Source organism: Dendrobium catenatum, unplaced genomic scaffold, assembly GCF_001605985.2.
Source record: "Dendrobium catenatum unplaced genomic scaffold, ASM160598v2 fragScaff_scaffold_621, whole genome shotgun sequence".
Taxonomy (NCBI): Eukaryota; Viridiplantae; Streptophyta; class Magnoliopsida; order Asparagales; family Orchidaceae; genus Dendrobium; species Dendrobium catenatum.
The window spans coordinates 1,209,566-1,231,709 of NW_021319083.1; the positions used below are offsets into that span (position 1 = coordinate 1,209,566).

The 22,144-nt window shown below is 35.4% G+C and overlaps 3 protein-coding genes across 7 annotated transcripts in view; all 3 read left to right on the plus strand.

Moving 5' to 3' along the window:
• LOC110111860 (probable ion channel CASTOR) overlaps positions 1–14,522 on the plus strand; it is a 25,077-nt gene extending 10,555 nt beyond the window's left edge. For 2 of the 5 annotated variants that reach the window (XM_028695069.1, XM_020843900.2), the window contains 5 exons: positions 8,838–8,936; positions 9,593–9,787; positions 9,946–10,038; positions 11,236–11,502; positions 13,951–14,522. In XM_028695069.1, the coding sequence (XP_028550902.1) occupies positions 8,838–8,936; positions 9,593–9,787; positions 9,946–10,038; positions 11,236–11,502; positions 13,951–14,169 (873 nt within the window). In that variant the 3' untranslated portion in view covers positions 14,170–14,522. Of the gene's footprint in view, positions 1–8,681; positions 8,781–8,837; positions 8,937–9,592; positions 9,788–9,945; positions 10,039–10,879; positions 11,029–11,235; positions 11,503–13,950 lie in introns of those variants that run through there. The other 3 variants (XM_028695070.1, XM_020843901.2, XM_028695071.1) reach the window with 3 other exon arrangements.
• A 673-nt stretch (positions 14,523–15,195) lies between these two features.
• On the plus strand, positions 15,196–15,803 carry LOC110111810. The gene is made up of 2 exons (XM_020843829.2): positions 15,196–15,345; positions 15,555–15,803. Exons 1-2 carry the CDS (start codon positions 15,260–15,262, stop codon positions 15,769–15,771), a joined length of 303 nt encoding a protein of 100 aa, XP_020699488.1. The 5' UTR covers positions 15,196–15,259; the 3' UTR covers positions 15,772–15,803.
• A 1,371-nt stretch (positions 15,804–17,174) lies between these two features.
• Positions 17,175–19,244, plus strand: LOC110111809 (thioredoxin-like fold domain-containing protein MRL7 homolog, chloroplastic). The gene is made up of 4 exons (XM_020843828.2): positions 17,175–17,918; positions 18,494–18,578; positions 18,648–18,759; positions 18,926–19,244. The coding sequence occupies exons 1-4, from the start codon at positions 17,209–17,211 to the stop codon at positions 19,024–19,026; spliced, it is 1,008 nt and encodes a 335-aa protein (XP_020699487.1). The 5' UTR covers positions 17,175–17,208; the 3' UTR covers positions 19,027–19,244.
• The last annotated feature ends 2,900 nt before the right edge of the window (positions 19,245–22,144 follow it).

Below are 22,144 nucleotides of genomic sequence, written 5' to 3' on the forward strand. Positions count from 1 at the left end.
CGGGCAGAAAACGCGCGTCACGCAGGCAGACGACCGCTACGCAAATCCGCCTTGGGCAGGCTACGCGCGGTCATGCGGGCAGGCGACTGCGACGCGACTCGGTCTCGGGCAGGCTACGCGCGGTCACGTGGGCAGCCGGGGCAAGCAAAGTTGGGCATCCGGGTCATTTCCGGGTTTCTGGGTCAACCCGAACTCGACCCGGTTTTGCAAACGGGTTGATTTTTCGGACTCGAACCTGACCCGCTTCAGGTTTGGGTCAACCCAAACCCGAAATTTTCGGGTCGGGTTTTTGGGTCGGGTCTAATATTGACACCCCTAAGTTGACGCCGAAAGATTGCAAGATTTTTGAGGATTTTTTTTTTAAATAAATTATAATCAACATATATTTTGATTTAAACTATGCCAATGTATCTTGAATTGAAGACCTCGCGCCATTGTATCTTAGATCCGGTCGAGAAAAGCTTAAATTGAAGACCTCACGCTATCGTATCTTATATTCGGCTAGAAAAAATCAACTACAAGTGTTGTCCCAATCTCCCTTTGCGGGGAGGGGATGTTAGAAGGTTGCCGGAATTTTGAGAAAAATATAATAAAAAAGGAACATTTTTAAAACTAAATTATATTGATGTAAAAAAAGAGAAAAGAGCAATTTTTTAATCAAAAGAGGGAGCGAGGCAACAAATAATCTTAAATTTATTTCGAAAATGATTTCGTAGATATTTTAAGATATATTGAGAGTCATTTCTTAAATCAATTTGGGAGCATTATTAAATGAAAAAATTGTTATTTGTAATTAAAAACTTTAATTTCATTAAATAATCATAAAAATATTTTTATTAATTGATCAATTAAATTTGAATAAAGTCAATAAACCACAATAAACTTAAGAAATTTCTTTTAATCAATTAATTAAAAAACTCAATGATTTAAAATCTCTCTTAATTAATCAACTAATTAATTAATTCAAAATGTCAATAAACTAAAAAAACAACAAGAAAGTGGGAATGTTTATAATAAACAATTTCTTATACAAACTCAAACATAAACTTAAACTAAAACTCAAAAACAAACTCAGATTAAAACTCAAACACAAACTTAAACTAAAACTCAAATAAAACTCTAAATTAACTCACACTCAATCAAACTCAAAACTCTGACAAGCTCCTACATGTGCGGGATCCATTACCTGCAAGCAAATAAGTAATTGTAAATCAAATGCAACAGAACAATGCTAAAGGAAAAGGTCAAAGTCCTGTAACCAAAACAAGAATGCTAAAGCCAGATAATAAAAGTGCTGAAGTAAAAACATCAATGTTGGGGTAGAAGGAAAGTGCAAAACTAAGTAACTGTTTTCAAATTCACTCTAAATCAAATCTTTAGGTAACTTCTAAAAGAAACAGTAAATCCTAATCGTATCCAATTCATTAGGGGAACTACTAAGTGAAGTAAGAAACCCTGAGCCTAAAATTATTGGCGATTTCAAGTGAGGCAATAAGCCCTATTTCAAACTAAAACGAAATTATATGCCACTTCTAAATGATATATTATTGATGAATAATATGTAAAAAAAAATGGCACTTCTAAATGAAGCAGTAAGACCTAACTTAATTTATGTATTAGGGGAATTTCTAAGTGAAGTAACTAACGCTAAATCAAGTTTAAACTAAACCTAAATTAACATGCAACTTCTAAAGTGAAGCCATAAGACCTCTCCCAAATCAAATCTACATGCAACTTCTAATGGAAGCAGTAAGCCTACTTCTACCTAAATCTACAGGCAATTTCTAAGGAAAACAGTAAGACTTATTCCAACCAATTTCTTAAGGAAATTTCTTAGAGAAATGATAAACTCTAAGTTAAAACCAATTTATCAGGCAACTTCTAATGGAAGTAGTAAGCTCTACTTCAAAATACATCTACAAACAAACTTTCAATGTAAACAATAAGCCCTAATTCAAACTAAATCTACAGACTACTTCTAATAGAAGCAGTAGGACCTACCTTAAGCAATGCAAAAGGGAAGCTTCTAAATGAATGACAAAATCCCAAATAAACTACTGGACAACTCCTAAACAGAGATGTAAGCCCCAACTCAAAATTAAACTCACAAGCTACTTTAAGCATAGCAATAAGTCTCACCCTAAAGCAAAACTATTAGGAGACTTTTAAGTGAAGCAGTAAGCCCTATCTCAAACTAAATTAAATCTATAGGCGACTTCTAAGTGAAGCAGTGAGCCCTATCTCAAACTAAATCAAATCTATAGGTAACTTCTAAGTGAAGCAGTAAGTCCTGCACTAAATCACAAATCTAAGAGACAATTTCTAAGTGAAGCCGTAAGCCTCTTCTCAAATAACTCTACAAGCAACTTCTAAGTGAAGCCGTAAGCTCCATCTCATATAAATTAACAGGAAACTCCTAAATGGAACTGTAAGCCCCAAACTAAACTAAACTACCGGACAACTCCTAAAAGGAGTCATAAGCCCCAAATTAAATAAATTAACGACCATTTTAATAGATATAAGCCTCAAACTTAAAACCACCATAAAACAAAAATTCAATATCCAACTACGTTAGTCTACTCGGGATCCTTTAAAGGAGGCAACCCATTGTTGCTAATCAGAATCCTTGGATGCCACAACCAATGGTTTGTTAGCATTGGTAGACTGAAAATTTGAAATATATGGTATTCTTGGGATGACAGAATCATGAGATTTTGATAGGGTTTACTTTTATTCCTCATCATTGAGACTAAAATGCCTAAAATTTTGGAGCTATGCTAAAATGATTCATCCTTAATTAAGAGTTCTCTCCTACAAAATAGGAGGGGTAATTAACTATGAGAGCTTGCGCTCATAGGAAGTAAACACCCCATATTTAAATAAACCTCGATATGAACATCGAGGAAAATATGGTTAATTAAAAATCAATCTACCTTGAGCAAGATGGAACCCTAAGCCTGTAAAGCGGGGTTCGTGCCTGAAGCCATTTTTCTTGAGCAAACAACATAATGGGATGGATCGTGGAAGGATTAGGGAGGCACACAAGTCACTTTTGTGTTTTGGATGGGGATTGCATGATATATGTCTAAAATATTAATGGTTTGATAACATTAGTCTAATGATAGTTTTTGCATTCAACCACACCATCTTGGTGAGATGTACAAGGACTATAATATGATGAATAATACTATGGTCATAATAGAAATTATGAAAGCTATACTGCATAAATTTTAGTGTATTATCAATACACAATTTTGATTAAGATGGAGAAATGATTTTTTATTTCTTGTAAAAAGTTTGAATTACATTAAAAAATTTTAAATGAAGGCAAAGCAAAAAGATCCAAGTAATCTTAGGAAAATCATCAATGAAACTAATGGAATAGTGGAATCCTAGTGATAGGACAAGGACCCTGAATTTTCAAATGGACTAAATTAAAGGAAGATTACAGTGGCTAGTCGAAGGAGGAAAATACTCATGATGGTGTTGGTCGAGTTTGTAGAGAGGATAGTCAAATATGGATCAAGACAAAGGGACAAAATCTCAAAGTCTATTGAGTTTCGGATAACACAACAGACAACACTATTGATATAGAGTAATGGTGGAAGAGTGACTGTAAGGTTCATTGATCGTTGAGTAATATTGAGTCCATCATTTGAGCTTGAGTAAATTGTAGGGATGTTTGAAAGCTGTAGAGAAGGTTGTTAATGAGAAACTCTCTCTCTCTATGTATATATTTGGCTAGTAGTTGGATTAGAGGCAAAGGGCCAATATTGAAATGTCATTTTATTTTATTTTCAAGGCATTGTATTTCTCTTGGATAGATTTTTCACTTTGTTGCAAAGAAAATGGTTCAAACTAGAGGGCATATACCTAAGAAGTGTTGTTGTCGAGAAAGTAGGTGGAACAAAGATGAAATTGTGGTTCAAAATTATTGACCATCCGCATGAGAACATCATAATTGTTAGATTTTCATTTGATATATTCAGCAATTCAAGAGGAGAGTTGAAATGTCACAGTTTCTCATGAGATCATGCAAGGAAATGTAGAGTTCAAATCACAATATATAGTTTGTATTTTTGAGTTTGGTAGATGCACTAATTGTGGACTAGAGTTTTGTCTTAGGGAAGACAATAGAGGAAACCTTGGACAAATGACACCTACAAAGAAAAGAAAATGGAGGAATTTAAGCAATAATAAAATTAGGATAAAGAAGGTGAGATATTGCATGACAATTGATAATTTGGGTTATGCAGTATGGATGTGTGTGCTAGTGGTAGCACAACGCAACAATGACATGGGACAAGGGCATGGAGTGCGGGTATGGCAAGGTTTGCAAGTTTGTCAATGGGGCATCTGTTGGTTTCAACATAAGCGAGGAGTTATGGGGATAGCTTGTGTGCAAGGGGAAATATTTATCAGAGTAGGGAGGAAATGGCTAGGGTTAGGTTATCCGGGCTCTTATGCCACATTAGAGAGAGAATCTCTTTTTTGCTTGTCTTATTCGCGAGCGGATCCCTTTATTTATAATAGAGGAACTTGTAAAGTGATATAAGATACAACTAGATTAACATACATCCACGAATCTAGACCACCTTCATAATTTGATAATTTCATAAATAATTAGTAAATTTTGTTGATCGATCAAGTGATGAATATGAATATATTTGAGCATTTTTCATCTATTATACAAATGAATGAGATATAGATTTGGGCTTAATGATAGAGTTGTAGCTTATTGGTTAAAATGGAAAACTAAGGAAAGTGTTAAAATTATCCTTAAACTTGTTATGTTATATATATCTGATTGTCGGGAAACAAATAAGTTACTAGATACAATGTGGTAGGAATGAAAATGTTATAATGGATGTGTAGTGAAATACTGTAGATACAATGAGAAATAATTATATTAGAAAGAAAGTTGGAGTAGCACCTATTAAAAATAAGTTACTGAAAATTTTAGTTAGGTGGCTTGGGCATATATAATGGAATATATATGATGTACCAATAATATGAGTAGAATGGATTAATATGGTAGAATCATGAAGAAACATATGTAAATCATCATAAAGTTTAACATTACGCAAAGAAACTGAGCAAGATTTGAGTTAGTATCTTATGTAACACTTACTAGATACGGAAGAAAAAAATAGAGGATTTATAAAGGTGGCCCCAATTTGTTGGGATAAGGCTAATGATGATGCTGAAAGCGATTGCCTGGGGTTTAATCTGGCTTTTAGTTTTAGCCTTAATACACTGGTTCTTAATCAGTTTTTGATCCAGTAGTACCTCATAGTTTGTTCAGGTACTGACATTTTTTTTCCTTCGTTCAGGTTACTTGAGAATCTTGGAGAGCTTCTGTTCATTTATGCTGTTCATTTTTATATCTGCATAATCTATATTTATTTGTTCCCATGTAGTCAATATTTGAGCATCAAATGATATTTCATATTGTATAAATGTCTCTTTTTTTTTTAATCACTCTTACCTATGGCCGAAGAAAGAATACTCATAACAATTTTTCTTCCTTTTTAGCTTTAAGTTTTGCTTATCATGAACCAAGCCAAACTTAAGTTTCTATATATATACTGACCATCCGTTAGACATTACACCAGAAGGGAAGGGAAAGTTTGAAGGAAGATGGTACCTTCACTTGATCAATAATCATTCAATGCTAATATAATTTATAGGATATATCTCCATTGAATAAGCAGCTTTTATGAGTGGTTAAATATTGCAATTTTTTTTCATCGTGTTTCTGCTATTTCTCAAAATATATTATTTCCTGAATGTTTTGTGCATCTTTAGAAAGTTCAAAATGGGTGGCTGAGTTTGAGATTTAATTTCCACTAAATTTTACATAAAGAGACAACTTATCTGAACAATAATTTATCATTTTTTCAATTCAAATTGATGAAGTTTCTTGTTTTTAACCATTTCTTTTAAGACCCACAGTCTGCAGTTTTGTGAAAAGGCAATGTTCAAGCAATGAAGATTTCAGCTTTTAAGTGTTAGTTCGAGACAGCAGAACTGGGCCTTCTTATCGGGACATGCCAATACTTGAAATAGTTATTTGCGTTGATGCTTTATGGAAAATTATTATCTAGTTCCTTTTTTTTCCATGATGGCATCACAAAAACTTTGAAATACGTCATTATGTAACCTTGCTTTCTATCAAATGGTTGCGCCAAGTCATGTATTTTTCTTATGGTTGTAGTTATTGTTATGTTTCTTGAAACTATTTATTGGTATGTTTCAACAGTATGCACTGTGTTATTTGGTTGTCTTCCTTATTTGCGTAGAATATACACAACTTTGGTTGGTCATCTTTCTTTAACAAAGTTTTAAGTAGGCCTGATAATTCTGTGGAGGTAGTTGGTCAACATGCAAAATCAGATATATCATCAATAAGTTTTGATACATCATCATGAAATTATCTTGATCGGGCACGAATCTCGGCGCAAAAATCAAGCCGGAAACTTCAAAAATTAAATCCGAGAGCACCTAAACTCCGATTTCAACGAGCTTACAGTCGAACTGAGCGTCTCAGAAATACGAAGCCAACAACACCAAATTCAACTAAATCCGAGCCCAAATGAGCCCAAATCGAGCACCCAAAGCGCTGTTGGAAAGCTCGTACCACAAATTGAGTTGCTAAACGGTCTCCGATTTTGACGAGCTTATAGTCGAATCGAGCGGCTCAACGAGACGAATCCAACGAGCCCAAGATCGCCAAATTCTGACATCATTAAGGCCTTCGAATGTCTGACGAACGGTACATGATCAAAGGATTCAATATCGGTCGTCCATTCGAACCACTCCATAATTGCCCCTGATCCCTCATCTATTTACGGGTTATGCCACTCCAGAAAATCTATAAATAGACCCCTCATTTCTCATGAGAGGGGGACAGAAGCAAGAAGAAGAAGAAGAGAGGAATAGGAGGGAAGAGACTCCTCCTTGACCACCGCCGGAGTTCCGCCCGAACTCCAAATGACGTCGGAATTCTGTCCGACTTCTACGAGGCGCCAGAATTCTGCCCGACTTTCACGGGATGCTAAAATTCTTCCCAATTAACAACAAAGTTCTCTCCTGACGCCGAAACTTCGCCTAAGTGATGCCAGAGTTCTCCTCGGCCACCAACATACGTCGGACTTCTACCCGACGTCGGACCTTCACTCTTCACCAAGTTTCTACCCGACGCCGGACTTCTACCAGTTATCAAACTTTCGCTGGACGTATATCTGAAGATGGATTTCTTTCCATTGTTGGACTTCTACGCCGTCCTTCTGACCTTCATCGTCAGACACAGTCCTTCCAGCCTCCGTCGCAAGACAACGGTCCTTCCGACCTCTGTTGCCAGCCGACTACGGTTCTCCTGACTTATGTCGTCCGCAGGCTACAGCCTTTCTGACCTCCGTCACCAGACTATGGTCCTCCCGACCAAACAAACAAGTCAATAGTGATTCTTTGTATTCTCATAATGTGATGTACTCTATAAGATGTACATCAAGATAAGGCCTTCTCCCAAGGAAGGGTCTCATTTGTAATCAACTGCAATACTAGTGGATTCATTCAAACTGGGCTAGGCCCCGTGGTTTTTCCCCATTTTTAGGGGTTTTCCACATAAAAATATTGGTGTCTCATGTGAATGCTACACACTCTCTCTTATCTGATTGTGTGTCGGATTTTCGTACAACGCTAAGACATTAATTTTATATTTCTCTACCGCCGCAAATACTCCTGGACGCAACAAGTTTATTACTATTTCAACATCTATTGTAATTTCGCTAGTACATTTTAAATTGCCTTTTATTGGTTGGCATAATGAAATATACAATTTCAACTAGTCAAGAAGTATGAGTTATACAATGAAAGATTTGAAAAGCTCTGTTTTTACCTCATGTATCATCTATTCATGATAAATTCAAGCAAAGATACTTATTTTTGTTTATTGAGCAGTAAGATTTAAGGATTTGCATGATGTAATCATTGATGATTCTTAGTGCATTCACCATCATTGATAGAAAATTTTTATGCGCATATATTTAGGAGATGTAATTATTTAATAGTAAAATGTACATTTTACTTAGTGATCTAGGAAGTTCTTCCTAATATTATCAATAGGAAACCAAATTAGATATATTAGCTCTGTGATTTCATAACGTATTCTGTAGAGTATGATAAAAAAATTTTATGCGTTTGACTTTTTACTTAAAGATTATGGAAGATTAATTTTGGCCGCTGACTTTTACCTTTCCAAATGAATTAAGCATTATTTGAAATGATTTGGAAAAGTCAGTCTAGCTAGAGCCAGATCATACCCAACAAAATTCTAGAGTATTTTATGGGTATGTTAAATTCTTACAATGAATACCTTAAACTTGAAATAACTTAAATTTTGGGGGGAAAAATGCAATAGCAATCCATGTGAACAGTAATTCATATTTTGAAATGAGGCACTAATCCAAATATTTCATGGTTGACTGAGAAAGTTCATAATATATAAAAGATAAGTTAAAATTAAAGAAATAGATGGAAATTTGACTTCTTCACCTAGGTTATACCGACTTTCTTGCCAATAAAAAAAAAAACCCTAAGATGCAATCCCACAAAAACTGTAGCTTCCTATAGTGTACCCTCTAAAAGCTTGCAGAAGTATAATCAATTTTATCATTCAGGTGAAAGAAGCAGTTTACATTAGCATTGTTCGGCCTACAAGAAAGGCACAGAAGATTCTCCTTTGTGGATGGCGACGGGACATAGATGATATGATTGTGGTAAGTTTATTCTTTCAAAGTCTCTAATTTCTTCTTCTTCTCCCATCAATTATGCAGGTCTATGGAGGGCATCTTCCTAGAGATTTTACCATCCCAAAGTCTCCTGAAAAGATACTTTTCTGTGGTTGGCGACGAGATATAGAAGATATGATTATGGTAACTCTATATGGATCCAGTAAATCCACCATCAATTCAATGAATGACTCCTGTCCCAGTAGATGTAAGAGGGATTTCTGGAACTACTGAGGGGAAAATATATTTTTTTTCTCTTTTGGAAGATAGAAAATGTGTTTTTCTTAAGATTCCTATAAAAGTTAAGGCTCATGGTAATAAGGCTAGAAATCCTTGGCGAGAAAACTTTTTCATCTCGATCTAAAGATAAAATAAAATAAGCAATGCAGCTATACTAGCAGATTTGCTTGCATATTTTGCATCCAATGTTATAGAGTGTTCAAAGTTTCATTTATTTTAGTGAGGCATTTTGTTCATTTAAATTTTAATAGTTCAGATTACCCTCCTATATTTCTTTAATATCGAGCTTCTTTCAATGATTCTTGTGAACTAAACAATTTTGCTCCGACTATATCTTGTTTAGTTCAATTCTATGCCATAAAGACTTTCTTTACTCTTCTTCTTGAAGGTCATCTTTGAATTTAATAAAAAGTAGAAACATATATGGATTTTATATTTTATCACTTGGGGTACATAAAAAGCTTAAAATATGATGCTATTATCTGCATAAAATTTATTGCAGTTCATTAGTTCTTGTAATGATTTGATGAGGATTGATATCTCTAATTCTCTACTTCTAGGTGTTGGATGCCTTTTTGGCTCCTGAATCGGAGCTGTGGATGTTCAATGAAGTTCCTGAGAGTGACAGAGAAAAAAAGTTAATTGATGGTGGCCTTGATTTCATCCGACTGGAAAACATCTCTCTGGTCCATCGTGAAGGAAATGCTGTCATTCGTAGGCATTTGGAGAGCCTACCCTTAGAATCATTTGATTCTGTAAGTTTTTATACAAAAAAAAAAATGATATTTTGAATTTTTTTCTTAAACAATATCTGCAGGATTATCAGAATATTTTTTGAGGCCAGACATGCTTATAAGCTACCATTCCTGTTATGAGCCAATGTTTATGTTGTTATGTGAACAACTTCATGCAGATTTTGATTTTAGCTGATGAATCTGTGGAAGACTCTGCCATGCAAGCCGATTCTCGATCACTTGCAACCTTATTATTGATTAGAGATATTCAGGTAAATCTAATTTCACTCTCCTTTTAATCAGATTTATATGGAGGTCTTTTGTTGTTGCTTTTTATTTATTGTAACCTATATAGAATGTATCAATATACTAAAAGTTGTTGTATGCCAGTGGCTGCCTCATAGTGCCGTACCATTTTGAAAGAGTCCATTAATTGCTCTGGGATATTCCTTGCACATAATGACACAAATAACCTTGGGGGGTCCCCATGAGAGTTTCAATTCCTATATTAGAGATATGACCTTGGAAGCAATGGGGATTTTCCATCTGAATTACCTATTCCTTTTTGGGGGTTATTTTGGCAGTCAATGCTACTTCAATAATTTAATAAAATTCAGGATATGGAACTAGGCCATGATGTTTCTGCAAAATAATATTGGGCTCATAACTACTGTAAGGAAAGTTTATTTGATAATTCAACATAGCAAAGGGCGTTGAGCTACTTGGAAGGGAAAAGTTATACTCATGTGGATGATGAACATATATCTCCTTACCTCGTGAGAACTTTTGGAAGGTAGACTGAGTAGTGCATCACAAAGATTTCCTGTTGAAAGAAATAGATATTCAAATATGATTTATAGTAAATATGAGAGTTGAGGTTTTTTCCTATAGAAGCAATCCTGTGGTTAATTTCATTCTGTGCATGATAACAAAAAAAAAGAAAAAGATTAAAGAGCTTGCTTTGTGTTCAACATATTCACTAAAAAACCTTAAGCCATGATGGCTTTCTTATATAATTGTTTGTTCTATTTAAGAGCGATGTGCTAGAGCTCAGCTTAGAAATTAAGAAATATAGTTGATAAGTAATGATTCTAAATCTTTGTGTCTGTGAAGCTAGTGGAATAGGCAACCTTGAAATTGATAAGGCCGGGGACTCTAAAGCTTTGAGTGGACTCTTTCAATATGGAAATGAGCATACAGAGTTTAGGATATGTTCTATATATGGTGAAGGAAGGTGATGAGCATTGATAGGGTCTGAGAACCATATATAGTGAGTATGAAGACACCTTTTTTAAGGAATTTTATTGGTTTCATAAAAGAAATATAAAAAATCTAGAACTTATGAAAACATATATTTTGAACTAAAATTATCACCCCAATTAATGGAGGACTCATAAAGCTGAACTAAAATAGTTGGAATGAAACTAATAGTATGATTATAATATTGATGATGTTGTAAAAATTTGCAGGCTAGGCGGCTTCCTTTCAAAGAAGCGATGGTTTCACATATCCATCCTGTTAGTTTCTTCCAGGGCTCTTGGATAGGAGAAATGCAACAAGCTTCTGATAACTCGGTAATAATCAGTGAAATTCTGGATCCAAGGACCAAAAATTTATTAACTATGTCCAAGATAAGTGACTATGTTCTTTCAAATGAATTGGTGAGCATGGCATTAGCGATGGTTGCTGAGGATCGGCAAATAAATGATGTTCTGGAAGAGCTTTTTGCTGAAGAGGTACAGCCATTTCCTGGTTAAAATGCTTAATTGAATTCTCATTTATTATAATTATTGTACTCATGTAAGTATTTTACTATCATGAGAAACATATAGTTATATCGGGAAGTTTTGTGCGCAGCTAAAAATGAATTCAAAATATAAATAAAATATATATTTTAATTGATTCAAACTTTCTACTATTTTCTTCTTTGATTTATGGCACATTGATTCCTTGAATGTCTGAAGATTTTCAAGAGGCTCTTTTCAAAATATTTTAGCATTTTTCTGGCTTGATTAGAAATAAAAAACCTGGGGATGCCATTAAAATGTAATATACATCTCTATGTAATTAAAAATATTCTTTTATTATTAATATTTAAATATTTATTACATTATCATGATTCAACCCGTCAAATTGCTATTGAATTTTTGAACCTTAAACCTTTTTTTTTTCTGTTCCCAGTGTCTGGTCCAATTAAGAAAACCTTGAATATTACATCATCATACAGCTAAAGTTAGCATCCATGAATTTATCTTTTTTTTTTTTTTTAGTTTTGTGCTCCATTTTATGTGGAGCTATCCTTTTTTTTTTTTTGGGAGGTTGGCAGAGTTGAGAACTCGGTTCAGTTTTCGAAGTTATTGTCTTGTTTTTAATATCTAATATAGCACGGAGACAAACTCATTTTTGTCTGTTGGGTGGGAGCTTAGGCTATCAACTAAGAGGTTTTGGATTCGAATTTTGTGTATGTGATGAATGTGTGAGCAGTGGCGGATCCATCCCTTTTTTTCAGGGTGGGCAAAGTCGACACGTTCTTTTCGCTTCAAAAATCTCGACACGTTCTTTTCGCTTCAAAAATCGTTCCATTTTTCAAAAACCTAGTAAAAGAATTGCAAAAAACATCAAGGATACTATTATAATGTTTTTATGTTCTTATCAAATAAGCAAACACACTCACCAAATAAAGAGAACTTCCTAATATGATATTTTACTACAGTTATTGTGGCAAAATACCAAACAAAAATAAGCACTAGTAATGTCGATCCAAGAGAACAAATTGACTAGTAAAATATGACAGTCTTTATAAACATAATCAATATCTTCAAAGCAAACAAAAAGAGAACAAATTGACTGTAATTATATGCAACTGAAGCAGAAGTGCAGAAGTCTATTAAACAAACTCAAATCTTTTAGCATAGTTTGGTAACAATACCTCAAAAATGTAGATGGGAACAAGTTCAATATTCACACCAATGCCAAGGCCAACAAGAAATCGTCTCCAAAGCTGCAACTGCAAAGCATTTCATATAAAAAGTGAGCTTGTGCGATGAAGAAAATCAAATTGAAATTAAGAGTTCATCAAAAGTCAAGACTAAATATCAATATAATATAAATAAGAGTTCATAAAAAAATTGGAGCTGCACCCTATTTTGGAAGAAGAGGCAAATGGGATACAATTATTAAAGAGAAAAATATCAAAATTTCACTCTTTAAATTGCACTTATTCTGAATAGCAATAGGTTCAGAAGTTCCAAATAAAAAATGCAGCATCTATTTTGAATAGCATAAAGAGTGAGCTGTGAGCTTGTGCTTCAGGAATCAGGAAACCGAGAGCTTAAGCTGGGACTGATGTCTGAGCAGAGTAAGAGATAGCACCGGGCCGCCGGCGAAGAGGCGGACGTTGCGATTCACGAATTGAGACGGAGAGCGACTGGGAATTTGGGAAGAAGAGGGCTGGAGGTTGCGTCGTTGCCAATGCGAGATTGCTGTAAGAGATTGGTCGGAAGAAGAGGTTGCCGAGTGCCGACTGAGAGAGGGGCGATGCTCGCTGCGAAAAGGAGCTTTCGATGTCTTGCCCGCGTTTTGTGAAATATTGTGGCTGGGGCTGGGCAGGATTCATAAGTTAGGGCAAAAGTTAGTATTTTAGGGGGGGCAAAATACCAAAATTAGCCTTTCTACAATTTCTTTTTTTCTTTTGAGGGTGGGCATTTGCCCACCCTGAGAGAACCGTGGATCAGCCAGTGTGTGTGAGTCTACATTAATTGGCCTAAATGTCCCAAAAAAAAAATATAGCACGGAGTGTAGTAGCGATATGATTTTGTTATGCTATTTGAATTCTTAGTCAGGTCAATATGCATCTTTTATATTTCACAGTTCCCTTTGCAGACCATTCTGCCTGTTGCCTTTTATATTTTACAATCTGGGGAGGGAGCAGGTTACTTCATCAACTGCCTCTCCTGTTTTTGTTTTTTTTTTGTTTCCTTTGGGATATCACAGAAGACTGAAGGTTAATAAACATCAAATGAAGATAGTACATAATTTATTAAACCCCTTCTGAGTCTTATCATATTTTCAGCTTTTGACTATCCATACGTTTGCCATAATTGTGATAGCAGAATTATCCGGCAATTCCAATCATCTTTATCTTTTTTGAACTTCTCTTATAAAATCTTTCAACATTTCTGTAGGGAAATGAAATGCAGATTCGATCATCTGACCTCTACCTTCGTGAAGAGGAAGAACTGAACTTCTATGAAATTATTCTACGAGGCCGGCAGAGGAAGGAGATAGTAATCGGCTATCGACTTGCTGATGCAGAGCGAGCCGTCATCAACCCTCCAGCAAAAGATGCTCGGCGCAAGTGGTCTTATAAGGATGTTTTCATTGTGATTACTGTGAAGGACTGAAACATCTCAGCATACTATGCTCTGCATCTTAAAAAAAGGAGTCATTGCTCTAACACTTCTCTTTCCTGAAGGACCTACAAGAACTAAGACAAGGGCCAAAATATAGGCTTCGTTTGGGATGACTTTCTTACTGATTCTCACAACAGCTTTCTAGTAGAAAAAATTAAACTAAAAAGCTGTTTTGAGAAGTAGTAAGAAAGCGGTCCCAAACAAAACCGTAGTTTGTCAAAGCTAACACCTAATACTTGTTCCCTTAAGATAAAGTAGAAGATGCAGCTGTAAGAGTTGCTGATATTGTGAATTTCTGTATATTTTTTGTAACTTTTGCAGCAATAAAAATGGTTTTTTTGTTAGCTTGTTCTATTATGCAAATGCATATGCTAAGTCAAAAGAAGAGCTCCAAGCAGTTTATTGGCAGTACTGCACTGTGGTTGATTCTTGAAAATTACTGGTGTTATTGATCAATCAGAAAAAAAAAAACTGTAGCTATGAGAGTGATTCTTAGAAAAGGATGAAGAATGATATCTCCAGAACAAATTTTTCTGTATAAAAATTCAAATTATTATAATAAATCAGTACTGCGACTTTGCTCAATAAACAATTTAGATAAAAATAAGAAGTTGATTATCTAAGAATTATTTGTTGACGTTTGGTTCCACACTATTTCTCCGACAATAAAAAATAAAATCTTATTCCTCCAATCTCATCAACAATTGCATCAATGCGTCTTAATTGTTAATTGTTGTAAAAATTATTCTGTGGATACTGATTTGTCTGGAGATGAATCAGAATGTATCATGTCACACAGTAAATAGCCACGGTACAAATCAAAAAAATGACATGATACATTCTAATTCATCTTAGGACGGCATTGGTATCCGCACGGAATAAATTTTTGGATTGTTGGAGAAATTATCCATGGAAACTGTAATCTTCTTATCTACAACTGCACCAATGGAAGCTGTTTTAAATCATGAATGGGTCCCACCATTCCTCCTAAAAAAAAAACCTAATCCAAGGAAACTTAAAAGCCTCTTAAAGTATATCATTTTGCTTCTTTTCTCATTAGAAAAGAGCCTCAAATCAAACCATGTCAGTACCACTTCCTGCTTCTGTTCCAAAACCAATCTCAGAATTTGCTGTGAAGAAAACTTGCTTTCAGTTCCAGCGAAGAAGGTATTGCTTTCATATCTGATCTTCTGAGTTAAATATGATTGTTCATATTTGACTCATTAAATTTATGAGATTTAAAAAATTAGTCAAACTTATCGATCCGAATGAGATTGAACGTAAAAATTGAGTTTTTTTTTTTTTTTTAAATGCTGCATTTCATTGAAGCTTTTTGGGACACAATATACTAATAAACTTTTTTGCTTTGAACGTAGATTAGTATTCTATGGTTTGATTGGTGCTGGGATGGGTTTATCGGCATCTTCTGATGAAGCTAGTGCGGCTAAGAGGCGGCCGCCGCCGCCGCCGCCGACTGAGAAGAAAGATCTGAATGTGAGTGGTGTGCAGGCTAAGGTTCTTGCTAGCAAGAAGAGGAAGGAGGAATTTAAGGAGGAAATTGCTAGGCTAAGAGAGAGGGGGAAGACAAACTAGTTGAAGCTTTTTTTTTTCTCTGAAATGTGGTATCAGATTTGAGAGTTTTTTTTCTTCTTCTTTGCATGACTCAAGATTGTTTTTCATAATGAAAATTATTCATCTAATCTTGTTATTTTTTTTTGATAAATATGATTTAAAAATTGTGTAAACTAATGCATAAGGCTTATTATAATTTATGTTTAAGCAGTTAAATTATGAACATTCTTAATATATGTCATAATAACGGCTCAAAGTTATTGATATGATTCACATTTGAAAAAGGCTAAAGTGGATATGATGCTTTGCTTTTAGTATAAAAAAGGAGATTTCCCCCTTTTTATGTTCTAAAAACATAATGCAATAAGTTTTTGGGGCTCTGCAAAGGCTCTTTTGGCTCATTAATTTTCCATTGAAATTAGAAGTCTTATTAAAATAAATAAGTAAAATTTGTTAAAATTATTATTTGATTAAATATAATGAGACTAATAATGAGATTAATATTGATTTAAAATTCTACAAATCTTCTCAAAATCTTATAAAAATGAGAATTTTAATTTTATACTAAGAATAAAATCCTCATGTATACTTGCATATGTTTTCACAAGTATTTGGCAGGTAATTGACAAGTTACAAAGAGATGACTCATAGCATATGAGCCCCACAGTGAAACTCGCCCAAAGAACATTAGACCCACTCATTCGAGCCTACGAAGTAAGGTTGCACCTCTCGTGGACAACAAAGGAGCTCACAAACCAAACAACTCGCCTCTCCTCTCACTAAAGAAAGGCAGCCATCACATCAACTCACCCCCGCCCGGGGTGGGTGCATTCGCCAGCCACATGCAAGTCTGATTAAATTAAAACACCTTCTCCGAGAGCTCTCAACTACACATCTCTCCTTGGCCTATTGGTTGAGAGCTTAGGCTTTCAACTAAGAGGTCCAAGGTTCGAGTCTATGTGTATGCGTTGTGTGTGTGAGTTTGCCTTAAATGACCTAAATGTCAAAAAAAAAAAAAAAAGAGAGCTCTTAACTCATCATATAGTGACCAATCGATTATTGAGTCTATTCTCTCTCTAAAGCATCAATTAAACTGACTTCTCCTCTAAGTGATCCAAGACTCGGGACGAGAGATTCTGGACCCACTTGCTAAAAATGGTTGTCCCATATGAGAGGTTGTAAGGCACTGTACATGAATATATTGAAATGTATAATCAAAGTTTTTAGTTTTCTATGTTTGAAGTGGCGTTCTCCAATAGAACAAGAGACCCATTCTTTTCACTTCAGATGAGAAAATGAGGAAAATTAAAATTTAATTATTTAAATTGGGGACCACGACCCCATTTATACTTTAAATATATTTATTTTATTTTAGTATATGATTAAAATAAAATAAATACTTGATATTTACACAATACTGTTCGCACCTCTGGTCATCGATAGTTTGTCGGAGGAAAAATGTCGCTTCTTCAATCGACAGTTCCCGCCTTCTTTTCCCTTCTCCACTTCAATCGCCCGAAACACTGTGAAGTACCTGATTCTCCGATCACAATCCCTACTCCCCAAAAACCTCGGCAAAGCTCTAAGCTCTATCTTCGCCTATCAGCTTCTTCCGCTCAGCCTAATTCGGAGCAAAACCCCAATTCCGACCCTAATCCAACCCCTAAAAAGAGAGGCCGTCCCCCCAAGCCTAAAGTCCCCCCGGAGACATCCACATCCTCTGGATTGAGTGATGACTTTCCGACAACGATCCCCCGTAAGCCCCGGCGCGGGCGGCGGAGCGAGGCGGTGGCGGTCGAGGACTACGTTCGGGGGAGGCTGGAGCAGATTTTTTCCTCCATTAGAGAGCATAATGCTGATGTTCTTGAGGGGAAAGAAGAAGTTTTGAAGCCGAGAGTTCAGGAGGCGGAGGAGGATGGGGAGAAGGTGCACGTGGTGGAAGAGGAGGATCCAAAGTGGCCGCTGGATGCTGATGTAGGATGGGGTGTAAGAGCATCGGAGTACTTCGAGAAGCATCCAATCAAGAATGTGGTGGTGGATGGCGTCGACATTGATTGGGAGGGGGAGATGGATGAAGGATGGGTGCAAGAGATTACTTGCTTGGAGTGGGAGAGCTTTGCTTTTCATCCCAGCCCTCTTATCGTTCTTGTCTTTGAACGTTACAATAGGTGGGAGAATTTTTCTAACGCTATTATTTATATATTGTTTTTGATGAAAATTATGAAATTTCTTCACATGATTATTCAATTGGTTAGTTTTTTTTTTAATGAAAAATGACATTTAGGAAGGATAAATTGATAAACAATTATTATAACAAAACTATAGGATTGGCATCTATTTAAGTTAAGATTACTGAAAATAGGCTTAGGTTTTCTTAACATGTCCATTGATGGTTATAAAATGCATCCATTAGATGGGTTAATAAAATTAATATCTGTTGATTCGTTAAGGAGTAGGCTTAAGATGTCATGGATTGCATTTTTAATAGGATTTTTAAAGAAATCTAAGGTTTTAAAATTCAACATGGCCAAACTCTAATTTGGATATTCTCAACTTTTTTTATTTCAACTTTATTGCTTCGTTTGGGACAGATTTTTTGTTGCCTTTTAAAACAACTTTTTAATAAAAAAAGAAATTTTTTTAATTAAAAAACTACTTTGAGAAGCAATAAGAAAGCCGTTCCAAACGAAGGCTAAATCTCATGGCTGCATCTTTTTATGATGTAGTAAACTGTTTTGAACAGGGCAGCTGATAACTGGAAGCTTTTGAAGGAATTAGAGAAGGCAGCCAAGGTGTACTGGAGTGCCAAAGATCGTTTGCCCCCAAGGGTATACTATTTTCCTCTTTGATTTTAAATTAGTATCATATATTTCATTGAATGTTATTGTGACCTGTAGACTATCAAGATTGACATGAACATTGAGACCGACTTGGCTTATGCTCTGAAAGTTAGAGAATGTCCACAACTATTGTTCTTAAAGGGAAACAGGATTGTGTATAGGGAAAAAGGTTTGATCTTTGGCTTCGTTTGGAATGACTTTCTTACTGCTTCTTAAAACAGTTTTTCAGTACAAAAATTAAATTTTTTAATAGAAAGCTGCTTTAAACATGAAATTTCAGGTTCAATAATTGCCACTGCTATAACCTTATTTTCCTCCTTTCCTTTTCTTTTCAGAAATGAGAACAGCAGATGAATTAGTACATATGATTGCTCATTTCTATTACAATGCTAAGAGACCTTCATGTGTTGATCCAGCAGCAGTAGCCCCCTTTTAACTTTACTAATGTGCTCTGAAAAGGCTTGTCGATCCTATAAATATTGCAGTTTTTTGTATAATTTGCTCTCTTCTTCTCCCAAAAGTCGGATTTTATATGATAATAACAGGTATACCACTTCTCAATTGCAACATGATATTAGCAATTTTATGCACTTTTAGTTCCTCTGAAAAGCAGTACAGTAAATCAATAAGATTGGCTATGTTTTCCTTTGCTTATTTACACTATTCTACAGGGTCTTTTAGCTTGGAATTGGCCATAAATTGCTGTAGCAGCAGCTTTATCATCCTTAAGGCTTTGTTTGGGACAGTTTTTTATTGCTTCTTAAAGCTGTTTTTTAATAAAAAAATTAAAAATTTTATACTATAAAGCCGCTTTGAGAAGCAGTAAGAAAGCCGTCCCAAAAGAAGCCTAACTCTGGTTAGATTCAGATTCATGAATAAGTAATCGCTCCATACATACATTAAAGCTTCGTTTGGGATGACTTTCTTACTGCTTCTTAAAGCGGCTTTTAAGTATAAATTTTTTTAATTTTTGTACTAGAAAGCCGCTTTAAGAAGCAATAAAAAAGCCGTCCGGGACGGCTTTTTTACTTCTTCTTAAAATTACTTTCTAGTATAAAGTTTTTAATTTTTATACTAGAAAGTTGTTTTAAGAAGCATGAATAAAATCGTCCCAAACAAAGCATAAATTTCCTGTTTAAGTATTGTAAGACATTATCATAATTGATCCTTTCTGTTAACTCCTCTGAATACTGGTTGTCTTGAGACTTGAGCTATGAGATCTACGAACAAACTGCTTGACTGCTTTCGTAGAGAGCTTGTACTTTGAAGATTAAGTTATTTTTCATCAATTGTATTTTGAGTTATGAATTATTACGCCTTTCACCCCTCTCCTTACTGTATCTATCTATGATATAATAAATGCTTCACTTATTCATAAATTGTCTTTAGCTTTATAAAATATAGAAGTTATTGAAATAAAGATTATTGATTTGTTTGGGATAGGTTTTTGCAGATAATTGTCATGATTATATTTAGCTTTAACTTTTTATTTTTTAGAATTTATGTAGTGAGAAGTAGTTTTTTTGTAATTATGTTAAAATATGATAACAGTAAGAAAGCAACTATTTAATTTTTCAGATTAAGGCTTCGTTTGGGAAGGCTTTTTTATTGATTCTTAAAACAGCTTTCGAGTAGAAAAGTTTTATTTTTTTATTAAAATTTGCTTTAAAAAGCAGTAAGAAAGCCGCCTCAAACGAAGCCCAAGGCTTCATTTGGGACGGCTTTTTTACTGCTCCTTAAAGCAACTTTCTTGTACAAAAAAGTTATTTTAAGAAGCAGTAACAAAGCCGTATCAAATGAAGTCTTATGCTTTGTTTGTGATAGTTTTTTATTGCTTTTTAAAGTAACTTTTTAGTAATAATAAAACAATTTGTATTAAAAAACTGTTTTAGAAAGTAATACAAAAGTTGTTCCAAATGAAATCTAAGATTAATATAAGTATATAAAACCCTCAATAGATTTCAAAAAGTATATTCTTTTTTGCATGAACCCTAAGAGAAAGCATCTCCATAAGTGTATGCTCTATTATTCTTTGTTAAATAGATATTTTTATTGTTGCATCCTGGAATATTCGTGGCTGTAGAGAAGTATATAGTTTAACGTCTTAGCGTTGTACGAAGATCCAGCATACAAGCATATGAAAGAGAGAGGGTGTAGCATTTATATGAGACCAGCGTTTTTATATGAAAACTCCTAAAAAAGGGGAAAAATCACAGGGTCTGGCCTAATTTGAAAAAATCCACTAGTATTTGCAATTGATTATAAATGAAGCTCTTCCTTGGGAGAAGGTCTTGGCTTGATGTCATAAATGCACATCATATAGAGCACATTACATGGTGAGAGTTAACAATAATCAACATAGGCATATTTGGTTGGCAGGACCATAGTCGATATGACAGAGGTCGAAAAGATCATAGTAGGATACGAAAGTTGAAAGGACCATAGTCGGCAGGAGGCTGGGGTCAGAAAGACCGTCGTTTGGCGAGGGAGGTCGGAAGGATCGTAATCGACAGGAGACTGGGGTTAGAAAGACTGTTGTCTGGCGAGGGAGGTCGGAAGGACCGTAGTCAGCAGGAGACTGGGGTCAGAGAAATCGTTGGCTGGCGAGGGAGGTTGGAAGAACCGTAATAGGCGACGGAGGTCAGAAGGACCGTAGTCGGTAGGAGACTGGACCATAAAGACCATTGTCTGGCGAGGACCGTAGTCGACAAAAGACTGGGGTCAGAAAGACCATAGTAGTAGGGCGCTACTCAGGCAGAACTCCGTGCTTCATGTGGTGGTCGGGCAGAAGTCTAGGCCTCAGGTGGTGGTACGACATCACTCCGGTGTCAGGCGGTGGTCTGGTAGTGGCACTTCAGCGTCAGGGGGCACTCTGGCTTCGGATGGCACTTCAACATCCTTGGATGGTTTGGCGGTGGTTATACATAACCTAGTGGTGGTGCAACAGAACTCCGGTGGTGGTGCGATAGAACTCCGACAGTTGTAGAGGAGGAGCTAGACAGCTGGAGCTTTCTTCCTTCGCTTCCTTCTTCTCTTTTGGCTCTTCCCCCTCTATTTTAAGAGGAAATGTGGTTCTATTTAGATAATTCTTGAGTGACATGACTTGTAAATAAGTGAAAGATCAAGAGTAAATGGGGAGTGGTTCGGATGGACGACCGATTTTGATTCATGCGATCATGCACCGTGCAATGGTCCTTTGACTATCTTAATGATATAAGAATTTGATGTTTTTGGGCTAGTTGGATTTGTCTCGTCGAGCCGCTCGATTCGACCATAAGCATGTCACGATTGAAGACCATTTGGTAACCCAAATTGTGTTTTGATCCTTCCAAAAATGCTTCGAGTCTTTGATTTGGACTCACTTGGGCTCGGATTGGGTCAATTTTGGTGTCGTTGGGTTCGTGTTTCTGAGACGCTCAGTTTGACCGTAAGTATGCATAAATCAAAGTTCGAATGGTCTCAATTTTAATTCTTGAAGCTTCCAACTTGATTTTACTTTTAAATTCATGCCTAATCAAGACAATTTTTTGATGATGTATCAATTATAATATTAA

Bases quoted from the DNA above. Each gene is read 5' to 3' on its own strand.
- LOC110111810 (XM_020843829.2), top strand. From the start codon at position 15,260: ATGTCAGTACCACTTCCTGCTTCTGTTCCAAAACCAATCTCAGAATTT. The intron at 15,346-15,554 runs GTATTGCTTTCA...CTTTGAACGTAG, and splicing joins TTTCAGTTCCAGCGAAGAAG to ATTAGTATTCTATGGTTTGA.
- LOC110111809 (XM_020843828.2), top strand. From the start codon at position 17,209: ATGTCGCTTCTTCAATCGACAGTTCCCGCCTTCTTTTCCCTTCTCCAC. The intron at 17,919-18,493 runs GTGGGAGAATTT...TGTTTTGAACAG, and splicing joins GTCTTTGAACGTTACAATAG to GGCAGCTGATAACTGGAAGC. The intron at 18,579-18,647 runs GTATACTATTTT...TGTGACCTGTAG, and splicing joins AAGATCGTTTGCCCCCAAGG to ACTATCAAGATTGACATGAA.